At 46.9% G+C, this 14,861-nt stretch overlaps 1 protein-coding gene and 1 long non-coding RNA gene across 3 annotated transcripts in view; one reads left to right on the forward strand and one right to left on the reverse strand.

Annotated features, from left to right (window-relative positions):
* csmd2 (CUB and Sushi multiple domains 2) overlaps positions 1 to 14,861 on the reverse strand; it is a 150,998-nt gene that overhangs the window by 13,874 nt on the left and 122,263 nt on the right. For both annotated transcript variants that reach the window (XR_008947899.1, XM_057020343.1), the window contains exons 47-59: positions 14,459 to 14,572; positions 10,870 to 11,058; positions 10,076 to 10,222; positions 8,151 to 8,339; positions 7,076 to 7,261; positions 6,770 to 6,964; positions 6,508 to 6,681; positions 6,251 to 6,424; positions 5,809 to 5,982; positions 3,458 to 3,646; positions 3,183 to 3,356; positions 2,290 to 2,472; positions 482 to 658 (exon numbers count right to left, since the gene is read on the reverse strand). Coding sequence is in view for 1 of the 2 variants with exons in the window: in XM_057020343.1 (XP_056876323.1) it covers positions 482 to 658; positions 2,290 to 2,472; positions 3,183 to 3,356; positions 3,458 to 3,646; positions 5,809 to 5,982; positions 6,251 to 6,424; positions 6,508 to 6,681; positions 6,770 to 6,964; positions 7,076 to 7,261; positions 8,151 to 8,339; positions 10,076 to 10,222; positions 10,870 to 11,058; positions 14,459 to 14,572 (2,265 nt within the window). In the remaining variant the exon portion in view is untranslated. The remainder of the gene's footprint in view (positions 1 to 481; positions 659 to 2,289; positions 2,473 to 3,182; positions 3,357 to 3,457; positions 3,647 to 5,808; positions 5,983 to 6,250; positions 6,425 to 6,507; positions 6,682 to 6,769; positions 6,965 to 7,075; positions 7,262 to 8,150; positions 8,340 to 10,075; positions 10,223 to 10,869; positions 11,059 to 14,458; positions 14,573 to 14,861) is intronic.
* Positions 12,921 to 14,778, forward strand: LOC130518032 (uncharacterized). The gene is made up of 2 exons (XR_008947900.1): positions 12,921 to 13,366; positions 14,023 to 14,778. It is a non-coding gene; the product is annotated as an uncharacterized LOC130518032 (long non-coding RNA).

Consider the following 14,861-nt stretch of genomic DNA (forward strand, 5'->3'; position numbering starts at 1 on the left):
TTTCATGTTTGCCATTTTCTCTCTATAGGCCATCACAATAATTAGCTATTTTCTGTGAAAGTCAGACATGCCCTTTCTGATTTATGCTGGGTATTGTGTAAATTCATCAAGGGGTCTCTCAATTGCAGACACTGACATTTTTGCCCACCTCATCCGGAGTCTTAGTCACCTCCCACATAATTGTTGAGGGTTTTTTTTTTCCACCAATGAAATGATTGTGTGATTACCCACTTGAGCGGTCTGCCAAATGCCAATTCAACACCTGGAATGAACTCCAGACCTTTATCTGCTCCATTTCTCCAGGTAACGAGGGGACCTGGCCAGAAAACAGGCTCATTCCAAATACTTTTCAGCCCCTGACAAGGGGGGTAAAATAGCCTGCTGGTTATACTGGTTACAGCATGGTGGGTCCATCTCTGGAGCAGGAAACCTGTCATTGATACCCATCTCCGACCAGATTCATGTCAGAAATGTTAATTACCAGAGCACTCTGGCACATTGCCAGTCCAGGTCCCGTTGACTGTACAGTGTCGCGTCAGCAAGCCGGTAGAATAGTAGCCCTCTCTGCAAGTGTAGGTAATGGTTCTGGAAAACGTCAACCCATCATGGATCAGGATCTGGGCATTTCGTGGAGTTCCGGGGTTTCCACAAGAGATCACTAGAAAAAGGGAGAAAAATTACTCACTTATGTGGACTTTAAATTACTTACTTTTCATTAAAAGTCTTCCCCCCCCTCCCTGCCAATGGTTCATACACCAGCCAACTACCACCCATCGTCACCATCCTCTGTGGCCCACTTCGTAAATACCTCTGATTGACAGATTCTTTTATGGTTAAAAAAAAAAAAAAGCCCCACAGTGTCCGTTCCGCCAACAGCAGCAGTTCTGTTTTTTACAGTCTCCAGCTCACCCCAGGCCTTCAGAGTCCTGTGGGCTTCATCTCCCCCCCATAACAACCAGATGTGGCCTGGCCCCTTGAAGTCCATGCCAAGAGAGAGCAGGTGGGCAACCTCAGCTAGTGGGCAAAGCTGCACACGAGCGAAGGAACGAGATGAAATGAGACAAGTGAGGGAGGGAGGGGGCCGCACGGTGAGGCTGCTGTGTGGACGTTGTTAAGAATACGAGCCGTAACAACCTGAGCGGCACGGCTGAGCTCCTGAAAATAGCTAAATCTAAACTGGGAAGAGATGAGAGGACTACTGTACTTTTTCGTACAGGAGGACAAAAATCGGATAGCAAGAAAAAAAACCCAAATAAATATTGTTGACTCGACTGCAAGAGCAAGATTATGGATACATTTTGTCCATACTTCTGTTAGACAGAAAAAAACTTACCCTCTCACAGGCAGATCACATATAAAACCCATTTTAGTTATAGAATTGATAAGCAAAGTCCTGATTTAACATTGAGTTGAATGCTGATTGCTCTGCCTTCCTAATAATAAAGATATTTATTCGGTACAGGTGTGACCCTTCCAAGGAGCCTCTTTCTTCATGTCACAACAAATGCCGTGTTGCATGGAGAGCTCTTTGAAGACCAAGGGGGGCCGCTCAAGTATGAGGGCATCTGTGAATCCAGCAGGTGTGCCTACAAGTAATAAATATTTCTGCTATTAACATCGAGCACAGATGATATAATCCAATTCAAGCCACCACATTATAACACATTTGAGAATAACATAATAATAATCTTTCACTGCTTTGGTGAGAATAAAATCCACGAACGGGATGCATCTGTAGCAGGACTAATTAAAACAAAAACTTTACGACCCACATTATTTCATGTTACAGCATTATATAAAGACCGTGTTCATCCAATCAAAAAGGTCCATCAACCATTTACTGGCCAGCTTCAGGTTGCAGCGCTGATTTAATTTGATGAGCACGAGTGATAATGTCCACTGACCAACTCCAGCCTCTCGTAAGGAATCCCAGGCCAGATGGGATATAGAATCTTCCGTGGAGTCTGGGTCTGCTCCAGGGGTTCCAGCTGGTGGAAATAGTTGTGGAAGGCACGTGATTCTTTAAGGTCTTTCGAGGAAAGAGAGCAGCTGCTCTGCTTCCAGTTCTTCTTCGGGACCTCTCACACCTTCAGGCTACTGCAGCTCTCACAGCCCACAGGTGAGGGCTGGACCTAGATTGATTCCTCGAAATCTTCTTTCTACCTCTCCTGCTACCCTCGACACATGAACGTCGTCACTACCGTAAATCCAAGTTCACATTTGCGGAGTCCCACAGCATCTCTGAAATTCACCGTGTTCACTTAACTGCAATATTGACACATTTCTCACCATGACATTCGGGTTGCGTGCCGAGCCAGGTCCCATTAGCCAGGCAGCTTCTCTCTGGTGAGCCCTTCAATGTGTAGCCCGGCTCACAGCTAAAATAGACGATGCTGCCAACTGAAAACTCCTCTCCAAGGCGGATGCCATGCACAGGAATGCCCGGATCTCCACACAGCCCAGCGGAATCACCTGTGCAAGACATAGAACACATGATCATTGATGCTAACATTAGCATCAGAGAGCAATCCCTGTAGGTACAGTTGATTGTGATGAACTGTAACAATAAACTGTCAGCGTCCTATTTTGTATGTTTCATCCTCTCTGTTTCTGTAACCCTTTGCATCCGTTTCCGTGAACGCAATTGTATTTCTGTTTATTGATATTTGCTCTACACAGCACCCACCCCACAGGGGTGGTAGAGGTGGGGAGGGGGTTCCCTGTGCGGTCGAGGCATCTCGGCATTGCCAAATGAATATCTACTGTGGGAGAGAACCTGCGGGAGTTGGCACAATCGAGTGCTCCATCAGCCGGCTGAGGTGTGGGCGTCCTTGTTCCTGTTCTGCTTACTTTGGACACATTTAGCTCTTCAGCTGCATTTTTGGTCCATTTATTTTTCTCATTACCTGCACTGCCACCCAAACAATTTACTTATTTTCCTGACATTACGAGGGCATCTCTGTGCATCTGGATGCTGATGCTACATCTAATGGATGAAATAATACAACAAAGAGGACAGAAGTTGGTCCCACACCAGCCCGGCACTTCAAATATTAATGTATTCGCACAGCAAATGTGTTGTGCTCATCTTCATCATTTAAAAAAAATGAGCTCAGAGGCAACAGGGTTGTTTTCAGATTATCCCTCTCAGCCCACACACAGTCGATCTGGGTTCTCCGTACCAGAACAGTGGGGTGGTGAGCCGCTCCACTGGCCATCCAGCTGGCACATTCGTGTTGTGTTGCCGATGATGGCGCGCTGGCTGATGCAGCTGTAGCGGATGACCGATCCGACCGTCCGACGGTCGCCTGAGATCTGGGCGTAGGGGGGCACGCTGGGCCGGTTGCAGAGCACCACTGTCCAGGCCCATGACAAAATAAAATGGGAGTTATCGAAAATTGTGATGCAGGTGTTTGAATTGCGAAATGAAAAGACAGCGCTTAGAACGGAGACTTACACAGGCACTTGGGCAGGGAGCGATCCCAGGTACCGTCCCCCTGACAGGAGATGGAGCTGGTGCCCAGCAGGTAGTAGCCAGGGTTGCAGCGATATGACACAGTCGTCTGGAAGCTGTAGCGGTGAGGCCCGCTGGACAGGACCTGCCTGACGCTGTTCTCAATGTGCCCTGGCTCCGTGCAGTTCACAACTGAAGAAGAGGCAGAGTGAAGACAATGTGTGAGCATTACAGGACTCTATCAGCGGATTTCATCCTCTTCCCTACTGCCACATGGTCCCGACACATTTCACAGGTTCACAGATTAAATGTGACCATTTTATACAAGGGAGGTTTTGTTTTCTAGGGATTTGACTCTGTCTCCCCCTTCATCTTCTGCTTCACCAATCCAACATCCATCCATCTATCCAGCAGCTCCCAAATGAAGCAGGAGGCAGGCTCTGGAAATAAACATTTGCTTCATTAGAGCCCGTCTCCGGCCGGCCGCCATGGTGCCGGGATGGTGATGGATAGCGAGCTTACAGGAGAAGAGGCACCGTGTCAGTTTAGCACCAGATGGAGGGAGTTAGGGAAGAGGGGAATGAGAGATGATGGAGGGACGGCAAAGGGAGCAGCATCTGAATTTAGCAGGCAGAGGACCTGAATGTGTGGAATTTATTAAAATTCCAGGCAGAATATGAGGCCACAAGCACAAATTAGAATCTTACGTTCCTCTACAAAGTCAGGCAATGGGAAGGAACAGTTGTTGGGTAGCTTATGACATGAACCACAATAGAAATGGCTCCCGTGGTGCCAAAACTCTAATGGTGCCAAAAAACAATGTGCTGATTTTCGACAGCCAGGTTATCGACAAAATGAACCCATTGTATGCTAATGAGCCTAAAAACCTTGCTCATTTTCCATACTTTACACACTGTCAAGCACAGCTAAAGCGACCCCCCCCCCCCACACACACACACACCTGTTCTAATGTATTCTAATGGAGTGCTGACCTGTGGTGCCGTTGTTTACAACTTAATACGTGTCAAGCAGAAGAGCTGCAACAACACAAGACCTCCAGAGCTTCAATTTTTGGGAAACAAAACAAATAAGTACGCCTCAAAATCATCACCAACCTACAGAAGCGGCAATGCTGTCAACATGTTTTTAATATGGAAATCTTGACCTTCATCTATACTCTCTCCCGCCCCACCATCGCTCTCCCGCTCTCCTACTTATCTGCCGAAGGAAAGCTGATTCCAACTAATCCTAGCAAAGGCTAAGGTGAGAGAATGGGAGGGGATCTCACAGCAGCAGTCTCGTACGTTCCGGTTTTGAGGGTGGAAGAACATGACACGCAGCAGAGCACACCTTGCAAAACACATCCAGAGTGTTGTAATTAATACGATAAATCTGATTGACAAAAAGACCTCTAAGCTTCTTACATTTCAAAAGCAACGGTGAGGATAATATGCAGCCCAAAACTGACACCGACAACTATCCACACGTGGTGTGCAAAGCCCACCCCTCCAAAAACAAAGCCAATGCTGATATGATGTCACTGCTAGTGTGAAAACGATTGAAGGCATGCAGTCATACGTGTTTTTCCTAACAACTCAAGACGCGTTCCTATGAGCCTTTCCAACCTCCTCATCCCTCCACGGGCGTCTGGAAAAGCGAAAACCTTTCCCCCCTCATTTAAAACAAACTCGCGAGTCAATCCATCACCGGCTCTGTCACAGCGTTGTCACATTCGGGGCTCGACCTTGTAAATGCCCTTTTTGTGCCTGTCACAGAGCCCTCAGTTAGTGGGACTTAGGAGACAGATGCGGGTGCCAAGATACATTGCATGTCACTGAAGAAGTGGCAAATTAAAAGTCCGCAGATCACTCATCGAAACAAAAGCAGGGCGCTTCTTATTCTGAGCAAAATAAAACAGGTCTCCAAGGGCCGCCATATTTCATACAATCTCAAAGACCCAGTAATTGTTTTTGGCCGTCTCTGCACTTTTATTTACCAAGTGTATGTTCCTGACACTCAAGCGAGCCCGAGGGCAGAAGAGGCAGAAAGGCTAAGTGAAAATATCTTTAAAAGTAAATATCCCCCAGAACCTCCGTGGGCCTTGTGATTGAGAAAGTTAATGAAATAATCGACGCTGTTTCTTCAGCCACTTAATTTTCTTTCCTCCCGGTGCTTTTTCTGGTTTCATAGGAAGACAACATTAAACAGGAGAACTACATTAAATGGAATTCTTGGAAATAGAAATGTTTCAAGCCCAGAAATGAGCTCACATTTAATCAACAGCCTGTGTCTAAGAAAGAAAGAAAGAAAAAAGGAAAGGAAAAAAAAGCTAAAACTTTATTGCCAGCACTCACTTCTACACTTTGGGAGGGCGTTGCTCCACTGTCCGTTAGCCTGGCAGATGGACTTCACGGCCTCATGCAGAACATACCCGGTATTGCAGACAAAACGTACAATGTCGTTTAAGTTGAACTGGGTTCCTTGGGTCATTCCAAAGATGGGGTTTCCTGGATGACCACATGTAATTGCTGGGAAAGCCAAAAAAGGACTTATTATCAATATTGACAGTCTATTAATTGAATATACAAGACTAATGGAGAACCAATCTGTAAAAGTGTTGACTGAGATGGATTCTTAGCGTTAGTTATGTTGGTCAATATATGTGCAAAAGTATCCAGTAAGAATAATCACAGTCATTTTGAAGTATTCAGCTAGCCCGTGTTGCTAATCAAAGGTGCTAATTTGAAGCCATGTGGTTTGCCCCACTGGTACCACAAAATTACAGCAGGAACTTACGGACGCAGATGGGAGTTAGTCCTGACCAGCGGTGATCCTGTTCACATATTCGCACCGACACCCCAATGAGGCGGAACCCAGGGTTACACTGATACACGACGCTGCCTCGATAGTTGTAATTCTCTCCGATGATCTGTCCATTCACAATGGGCTCCGGAGTTCCGCAGTGGCCGGCTGTGAATGACAGAGGGAATTAGTTGAAGGTCCAATGGAGGGGCTTGATGGCATTTTGGAAGAATATTCCAGATTTCAGACACCTAGACATTGGACTTGAGTCCCACTCCAAAGGCCGTTGGACAAACACTCTCGTACCCGAGAGCCCACCAAAGTATACCCTGTGTTGCAGGAGAAAATGGCAGTGGCTCCATAGACAGTCAGCGTTCCGATCTTGTTGCCATTTGGTGGAGTCCCAAGGTTCCTGCAGGAGATGACTTTAAAGAAGAAAACAACTCTTTACTGTCTAGAAATCACTTCATATGTTTTATGGCGATTAGACTTGGGTGGTAAAGCTCTACATACTCTCACAGACTGGTCTGGGATCCGGATAGTTCCAGGTTCCATTGACCTGGCAACGAATGATCCTTTGTCCCTTGTAGTAGTATCCTGGGTCACATACAAGCATCATGATAGCATCGTATTGGTTTTGCGTTCCATATATTAGCCTCCATCTCCCGTGTTCCACAGCCGAGTGGCCAATGTCGGGACAAGTCACCGCTGGAAAGGTCAGAGGTCAAACAAAGTCAGAGAAAACCTCTCACGGAGTTTCACTTGTGAAAACTACCAGAGTCACCTGGAAGGGTGCAGCTGGAGGAAAAGAATACTCACGGAGACATCTGGCCGGGGCCTCAGTATGGCTCCACTTCCCAGATTCCTGACATATCACTGAGCTGGGGACGGACCCAGCGAGGCGAAAACCAGGATTGCACTGGTACGCGGCTCTCGCCCCTAAAGAGAAGTCCTGACCGACAATACTGCCATTGACTGGAGGTACAGGCATTCCACAGGACATAACTGGGAACAAAAAAAGACCCAGCCCCACATAGTTAGCGACAACTATTTCAATAACCATCTTTGTATACACACAGCCTAGCACTCATGGGGATTGTTGGACAAATAAACTCCCAGAGGCAAGATAGATGTGCAGTAAACAGTTGCACAGGGTGCCATCTGTGCAACGGTAAATAATCAAGTCTGGAGAGAGCGCACGCAGTTCAAGTGGAGATTACACCTGCCTCAGATATGACCAGATGCTGGGATGGCCACCCCCGCTGCTCTTTGTTTACATCTCTGCAGAGAATGTCAATACAGCTCATTTCAAATCAAACCCGGAGACGCGGAGTCTGGAGATTTGATGAGGAGAAAACTGCAGGGTTGTCGAGAGTGCCTTTAAAGGTGTGAAACGTGCCTGTCTTATTAGACGATAATTACTCCCATTGTTGATTCCCACTGCCTAAAACTCTGGCAAATCACCCAGATGAATGACATATCAAACTATACGGCTCAGAACAGCCAGTTAATAATGTTCATCATTATCAAACTGAAGTAAGCCCGGTGGAGTAAGCTTTCTTGAAGCTTTCCTCCGGCTGCTGACGGCACACTGTCAGCATAAGCAAATGAGTCTTTTTAAGATCACCCTAAATTGGGATGACAGGAAAAAATAGATTTGCCACAAAAATGTCTTGAATTTAAGCATCAAACCTTTTTTTGTACAGTCCTGAGTTCAGTTTCATCAGTCATGGGAAGTGAAACTGCTTGTGAAATAACATCACGGCGCATGTAGAAAACAGTTCAAATTGTAAGCTAATTGATATTTTCTTACGCAGCGATTTGCAGGAGACAGTCATCTCAATTGAACCCAGACATCTCGCTAAGCTAACCGCTGCTCGGGTTGGACCCTTACCCTGGCAGAGTGGCACTGGAGCATTCCACTGGTGGATCCCCTGTGCAGTCCGGGTGCATGTGGCGCTGCTCTGGCCGATGAGTCGGTAGCCCTGGTCGCAGCTGAAACGCAGCGTGCTGCCCAGCTTAGTGCCTGTCAGACTGTGCACTGAGCCGTTTACGGGGTAGTTTGGAGGGCTGCAATAGGCCGCTATAAAAACAGAGAAAGAAACATGAGGGTAAGGAGCAGAAAAACCCAAATTGTGACAAAGCCAAACATCAATTCCTGCCATTGTTTGGGAAGCGGAGGATTGAGAACATGCACCAGTGTTTATTATCCAACTGGTTCCCACCAACAGGTTCTTAGAATAAACCCTTAACTGCTTCTCTGGGTCTTAATAACATGACCTTATTATACCCCCGCTATGTGCACAAATGTGATTCAGCATAATGCTGCAAAAAATAAAATAAAATAAAATAAAAAATGCAGTGACTGTGGGGAAGAGATTAGGATGGAAGTGGACCACGGACACACACACACAGGTATATTATCCATTGCACTTAATCACTGTGACCACTTTACAATCCTATAAAAATGCAAATTCAGACTCAAGCCGCTAACAGGCGGTGGTGCCCGCGCCCTTTCTTTTAAGTCGGCAGGGGAATTTAGCGCGGCACAATCGGACAGACCTCCCGCACGGTGTGAAAAACATAAAAGGCATGTCAACGCTGCGGTATGTATTCAGGATTTATGGGATGCCGCCACCTCGCAGAAATCACTCCGGCGAGGAGGAGCGGGTGAGACTTCTGTTGCGAGCCGTCGGGCCGCTTCGTCACGCACACGAGATTTAAAACAAATAAATAAATAAGTGAGAATCTTGTGGAATTGATTGAATGAGGTCCTCTTCAATGGCACACAATGGGTGTAATTCAGGCTTTGGTTATCTTGTGAAGTGCAGCGCCGTCCTTTGTTTGTCCTTCCAGACTCACGTCGTCAAGGATGCGCCTCTTCAGTTGAGCCGCTACATTGCACGGCGGCCCCCAACACCCGCGGCTTCCCGCCATTCATCCTGACCGGCGGCTTCACAACGGCTGTTTATAACTATTTCCTAGCTTGTTTTTCTCTCCCCACGCTCTCTCTCTCTTCTTTCTGCCCACTGCGACGCTCGTCTCACTGCAGTCGGCCCTGCGGGTCGGAGGACCCGGCTCTCCGACGAACAGGTGAGTGGATTGGAAGAGATAATAGGAGGGTAGAGCGAGATGGAGATAGCGGTGCAGACAAAGCGAGCGACACGTGAGCGAAGGTGCGTCTTAACGAGCTGAGAAATGGATGAGTATGGCTCGAGAGAAGGAGCAGAAAATGGAGGTCGATGCAAGTACGCAAAGAAATGCAGCTCAACGCAGACAGATGTCTTTTTTCTGAAATTTAGCTAGAGATAGAGAAAGTTTAAAAAAAAAGTATAGATTAGCAGGAATAACTGAACAGTGAGAGCCAGAAATATTAGTCGATTCATCGATCTGCGTGAGGGGTGTTGGCAGCGCTTTTCGATATTTACAGTCGCAGTTCACATCGAGCGGCGCAGACCGTATCCCAACAGATCCCTTTGTGGAATCGGACACAACCAAGAGCGATGAGTAACGTGTGAAGAGTTTTAGTAATTCCCAACCCTGAACTGTACATAAAGGAGGCCTGCAAACCGCCCCCGTAAGGTTGTCATGGAGATGGGTCATTTTTCCTGCTATGTTAGCTGCAGCCTGAGCTCAAATCTTGGCCTTGTTGACACAATAAGCCGAAAGGCACCTTTGTTGAGATTGACTGTACAAAAATGTCCAGGGGTAACAAAGCCAAACATCAATTCCTGCCAGGAAATCCATTTTAAATAAACCACTAAAATGATATTTACAAGCCTGTGAGCAAAGAGAGGTGCATGCTGGGTCTTTTCTTACCGGAATAACGGATGCGGAAGCCTTTGTGGCTCGCGGTGTGATCGAATGACCAGTGCAGGTAGACTTTGTTACTGGAGCTGGTGATGCTTAGTGGGCTGGAATAGTTCCCGCTGAGGGTGATGAGCAGAGGGCTTTGTCTGGACGGGCCTGAGTTTAGAAAGAGATAAAAAAATATGAATATGAAAACCGTTGACCAACTCATTACCGCGACCACTGGGTCTCCAAATAAAAATGGCCCTTTATCCTTGAATTTAAGCAAAATTCTGCAAAATTTTCTAACAGAACAAACATGTTGTGAACCCTCCTTTGAGAACGAATGGCCTTTGAGACAACAAAATCCAGCAAACCCATAAAAAGCTTGTCATAATTAGCACGGTAGCCCCAGGGTTAGCAAATGTCTGTTCCCCTTTACTTGGCAAAATAAATAAAAAAAATTAAAAATCTGGAACAATAGGTTGTATGGACGCAATTTTCCCAAAGCTGCGTGCTTTTGTTGCCAAGTGCATCTCTAATCACATAAAATTGTAGATGACAGATGGAGGGGTTCTTTCACTGTTAAAATGAAGCCTTTGTGTGATTTGCAGTAATTGTGGTTTGTGAAACCCAGTCATGTGTTTGTGTGTGTGTGTGTGTGTGTGTTTGGCACAGACTTTGGTGCAAGGAGCATCAGGATGCTTTTTAAATACAAATTGAGCATAAATCATTAATTCAATTTTAGATACAACAACGCCATGGCTATTTCACTAGCATAGCTAGCTCCTAGCTAAGCATAGCATATGTGCACAGCGACTCACCGTCGAAGATTTCCAGCTCGTCAAACTGACGGCTGGTCTGGAAGTGTTCAATCGTGAAGGTGATGTTGTAGCCGGGTTCCACTTTGACCACCCATGAGCAGGACTCAAAATGGGGGAAACCGTTGCCTGGTGACTGGCTCATGATGACACCAGTGGAGGCTGTCAGCAGCTCATTCATGGGACAAGTCACTGGTGAGCAGAACAAGAGAAAGAATTTAAAAATGAGAACAAAATCTTTTATTTCTAAACAAATGGCCTGCTTGGAAGCTGTTTCTTTCGTAACCGCGTGCGACATTTAACGGTTCTGCCTTTTTAATAAATTTGCCCAGCCTCAAAGCTCAAATTGGATTGGCTGGAGATCCATACGCTTGTTGGAGGGCAACTCAATGTGACTAAAAGCCCAAGATAAACTGATTGTCATTCTGGTCCTGGTGCTGTTGCAGGTAACAAAGCTATCCAATCCAATCCAGGGAAACCAGCTTTTAAAATAACCGATTTAATGTGAGCATCTTCCTTCCTCTGCTCGACGCCGACACAAGCACCTTCAGCAAAATATGCGTTTGTATCATCAAAAGTTGCAAATTGACCTTTCATCATGAAAGGTGACCATCCACAACGTCATGGGCTTAAAAAGCTATTTCTTTCAGATTTGTCAACCAAAAGTGGCAGAAAATGTATCTGGAGGAGGGAATGTTCCAGCTGTGCGCTGCTGCCCGAATAAGCTGAGCATATTGTGCCTCCGGCTGAGGCAACACTTGCGAGTCCGGGGCTGCAGCGCCTAAATTATGAACACTTTGAACCACGTCCAAACACTGTAAATCCCCCATCAGCACGCGCACACGTTCAGCCTTTGGGTCAGCACGGTTGTCCCCGGACGCGTTTCACCTCCTGTCTGCGTATAAACGAGGGGAGAGACGAAGCCGCATTAGCTTCAGCATCATTGGTGAATTGGTTGTAGAAGAAGTGCTGTATTTTGACACTGCGGTTTGTACAGGAAGCTCCCGTCTGGCACGCTCTACTGCTGTTGGGGAACATGTACCAACGGTGAGAAGAACGGCGGGGGATTAGCTCTGGTTGCTGTGGCGCAGCTGTCTCCCACCGCTAAAGCAGCTAGTGTAAACTAGAGCTTCGGCTACCAGGGTTACCAGAATCGATACAGGACAATGGAGGAGTTATTGATTCATTTGAGCTTGGTAAACGGGAACAGTTTGATTTAAGCCCTGAAAGACAACATATGGAAAATAAATGATAATCCTGTCCAACCCAGGTTCATTAAAGACTCAGCTCTATGAATACAGGACCCGGCCTTTCAAAAAGATCCATTATTTTCTCAAGGCTAATCTGGAGTTGATGAGAGCAGAATGGAATAGGGTCTTATCTATAGGCCGCTACTTATTAAAGTAATCTACTTTGAAATGAAGCACCACTCTGTTCGGCTGCAAACAAAAGGGTATTAGGGGCCAAATCTGGCAGCTGGAAGAAAAAAACCCCAAAACAAACAAACAGCAGCTTCGACGGACACGCTGAGATGAGTGCTGATAGGACTCAAATGAAATTTCACTTTAATGAGAGTAGGAACGAAATAAACCGCGAGCCGGCGCGGCGGCTTCTGCCCGAGCATCGACCATAAACCGTGCGCAGCAGCGTCCTATTAAAACAACGCGCCAGGAGACGGAAAGGCGCGCACAGATGGACATGCATCTGCATCCATCGGCGTACATTTGTGCATTCCTGCGTTCACGCAGAGAGGCGCTTGCCCATGAGTCCCGCATGTGTCTCGTTTGGAGTGCTGCCGAGCCGCCTTTAAAGGCGTTAGCATTGAATTAGCGGAAGAGGAAAACGATGGAGAGGGATGCTTAAGGACACGAGGATTAACGCTGATCTGGACCCGACAACTTAGAGAAGAGCTGACAATAAAGATGTCACGAAAATAGGGCAGCTGTAATCTGTCCCGAAGATTGGGGGGGGGAGAAAGCTAGTAATCAAAAAACACTTGGAAATCAAATCTCCAGAGAGAATCAGGGTGGGAAATATTTCAGTTCAACGTCAACTCCAGAAGTGGCGCTACATCGCTCTGGTGACACGTCCATCACGGTCCACACTGACAGGGCCATCTACTGGATTAAACACAAAGATGAAAATTAAGATAAACCCGCCTTTGTGTCGTTGGTTCTTATTTATCTGCCTGCAAGTCGAGTGGGACAGGAAGACGCAGTCAAACACAGATCGAAATAAACTCAGAAAATTGCATGAGTGTGTGTGTGTGTGAGGGAGGGGGTTACATAAGGGCCGAATCTTGACACAAGTGAGTTGGAGGAGGTAGGGGGCAGGCACTGAAGCCCGGGAGAACGCAAAGAGTATGAAAGGAGATATCGGTGCCGAGGGAATGGAGACACTGCGAACTGACAGTGGGCTCCGAGCGCGGCGCTCCAGAGCGCTCACACAATGGCAGCTGCTGCAAGCTGGTGCACCGCAGGACCTCGTGTGTTTCCACCGGGTACGTGAGCACGCCACGGACTTTATATATATTGTCTGTGTGTGCGTGTGTGCGTGTGCGTGTGTGTGTTCGATGTGCTGGGAGGGTTGCGCCCGTCAGAGCTGGAAGCGGTGATGTGATAGGTGCAGCTGCAGCCGGCATGTTCCCTGCATCTCAATGAGCTCCGCACTTTGTCTCTTAACTGCCCTCCAACTTCGTCCCCCACCCCCTCCCCCTCCTCCTCACTCTCTAAATACTGTCGCGCTTTCACTCACTACCGTGGATGTCCTTCACTTCCCAGCCGCAGGCATGGATTCTGAAAGGTTTAGGAAGTAAAATGTAAGATAATGAAGTGGATTTAACAACTGTCACCGCACTTTTTAGCTGTATGCAACTGTCTCGGCTCGCGGGAACTTGAGACCATTCGATTTTGTTCAAACAAAATCGCTCGTCTAATTTCCTTTAATAACTCGAGCTAGGATCACTTCCAAGTCTTCTTTTTTCCTCATTTTACACCCTTTATTAATTGCATTAATCAAATCCCGCCTCTCCTTCCCTCCTGCAGTACAGGACCCACACAGTGACGGTAACATCTCAACCAGACTAGGATGAAGGAGAATCGAGCTATTTGAGAATGAAGTGAAGATTTGTGCTTTCATTCTTTTATTTTGGTGCAGGAGGACCCCTCCGTGCACCCGGTCTTTGGCTCGGAGGAAATGCGCGGCGCACAACGTTGTGATGATGCTGTGAGCTGTGAACACTGTGCTCATTGATTCCTCTGGGAGGAGGATACGCCTGCATATAAAGAGCACTACAGCACCCTCCTGGGAGCCAGGCATCGGGAGAAGGAAGGAGATACCAAGTTGATGCAAGACTGTGGGCAAAAGGTGCACCCACAGGAGCCACTAACACTTTTAAACTTCAAATTGTGTGTGAGAGTCTGATGAGGGCGAGGTGACGGTTCTGGGTACATGTAACCCTGCTGAAAATAACCTCCCAGGGGAAGGTGAACTCTGAGCTTTGAAGAAAGTTTGGAGCCTTTTTACAAACAATGTGACACATTAAGAACATTTTTGATGGCGTGCATGTAGCAAATTAAGTGTTCTGACGCACCGTCACACGAAGGCGGGGGCCCTTCAAATTCCAAGTGCGTTCCCAGTCGGCATGTGAGGATGCTGTTTCCACTCAAATGGTAGCCCGGTAGGCATCTGTAACGCACGATATCACCTGAGGAGAGGGACGGGAAGCAGAAGTGGTCAATGACAACGCCACCGAGGGGCGTCTCCGCCCACCAGATGAGTGACTCTTTGCCAAGTTACGAGACAATTTGCAAGAAGAACTTTGAATAAAGCCCCGCAGGGGATCCGGGAGCTTTTGTGTCTGACTATTAACAAGTTAACAAGTTATGCAAATAAACAGATAAGGAGAAAGAAGCTCTGTTTTTTCCTGCAGGGGAATAAAAACACCTGCCTTAATTCCCTCTGGCTTTTCTGATTATTTTGTCATAATCATTCAT

Source organism: Takifugu flavidus, chromosome 21, assembly GCF_003711565.1.
Source record: "Takifugu flavidus isolate HTHZ2018 chromosome 21, ASM371156v2, whole genome shotgun sequence".
NCBI lineage: Eukaryota > Metazoa > Chordata > Actinopteri > Tetraodontiformes > Tetraodontidae > Takifugu > Takifugu flavidus.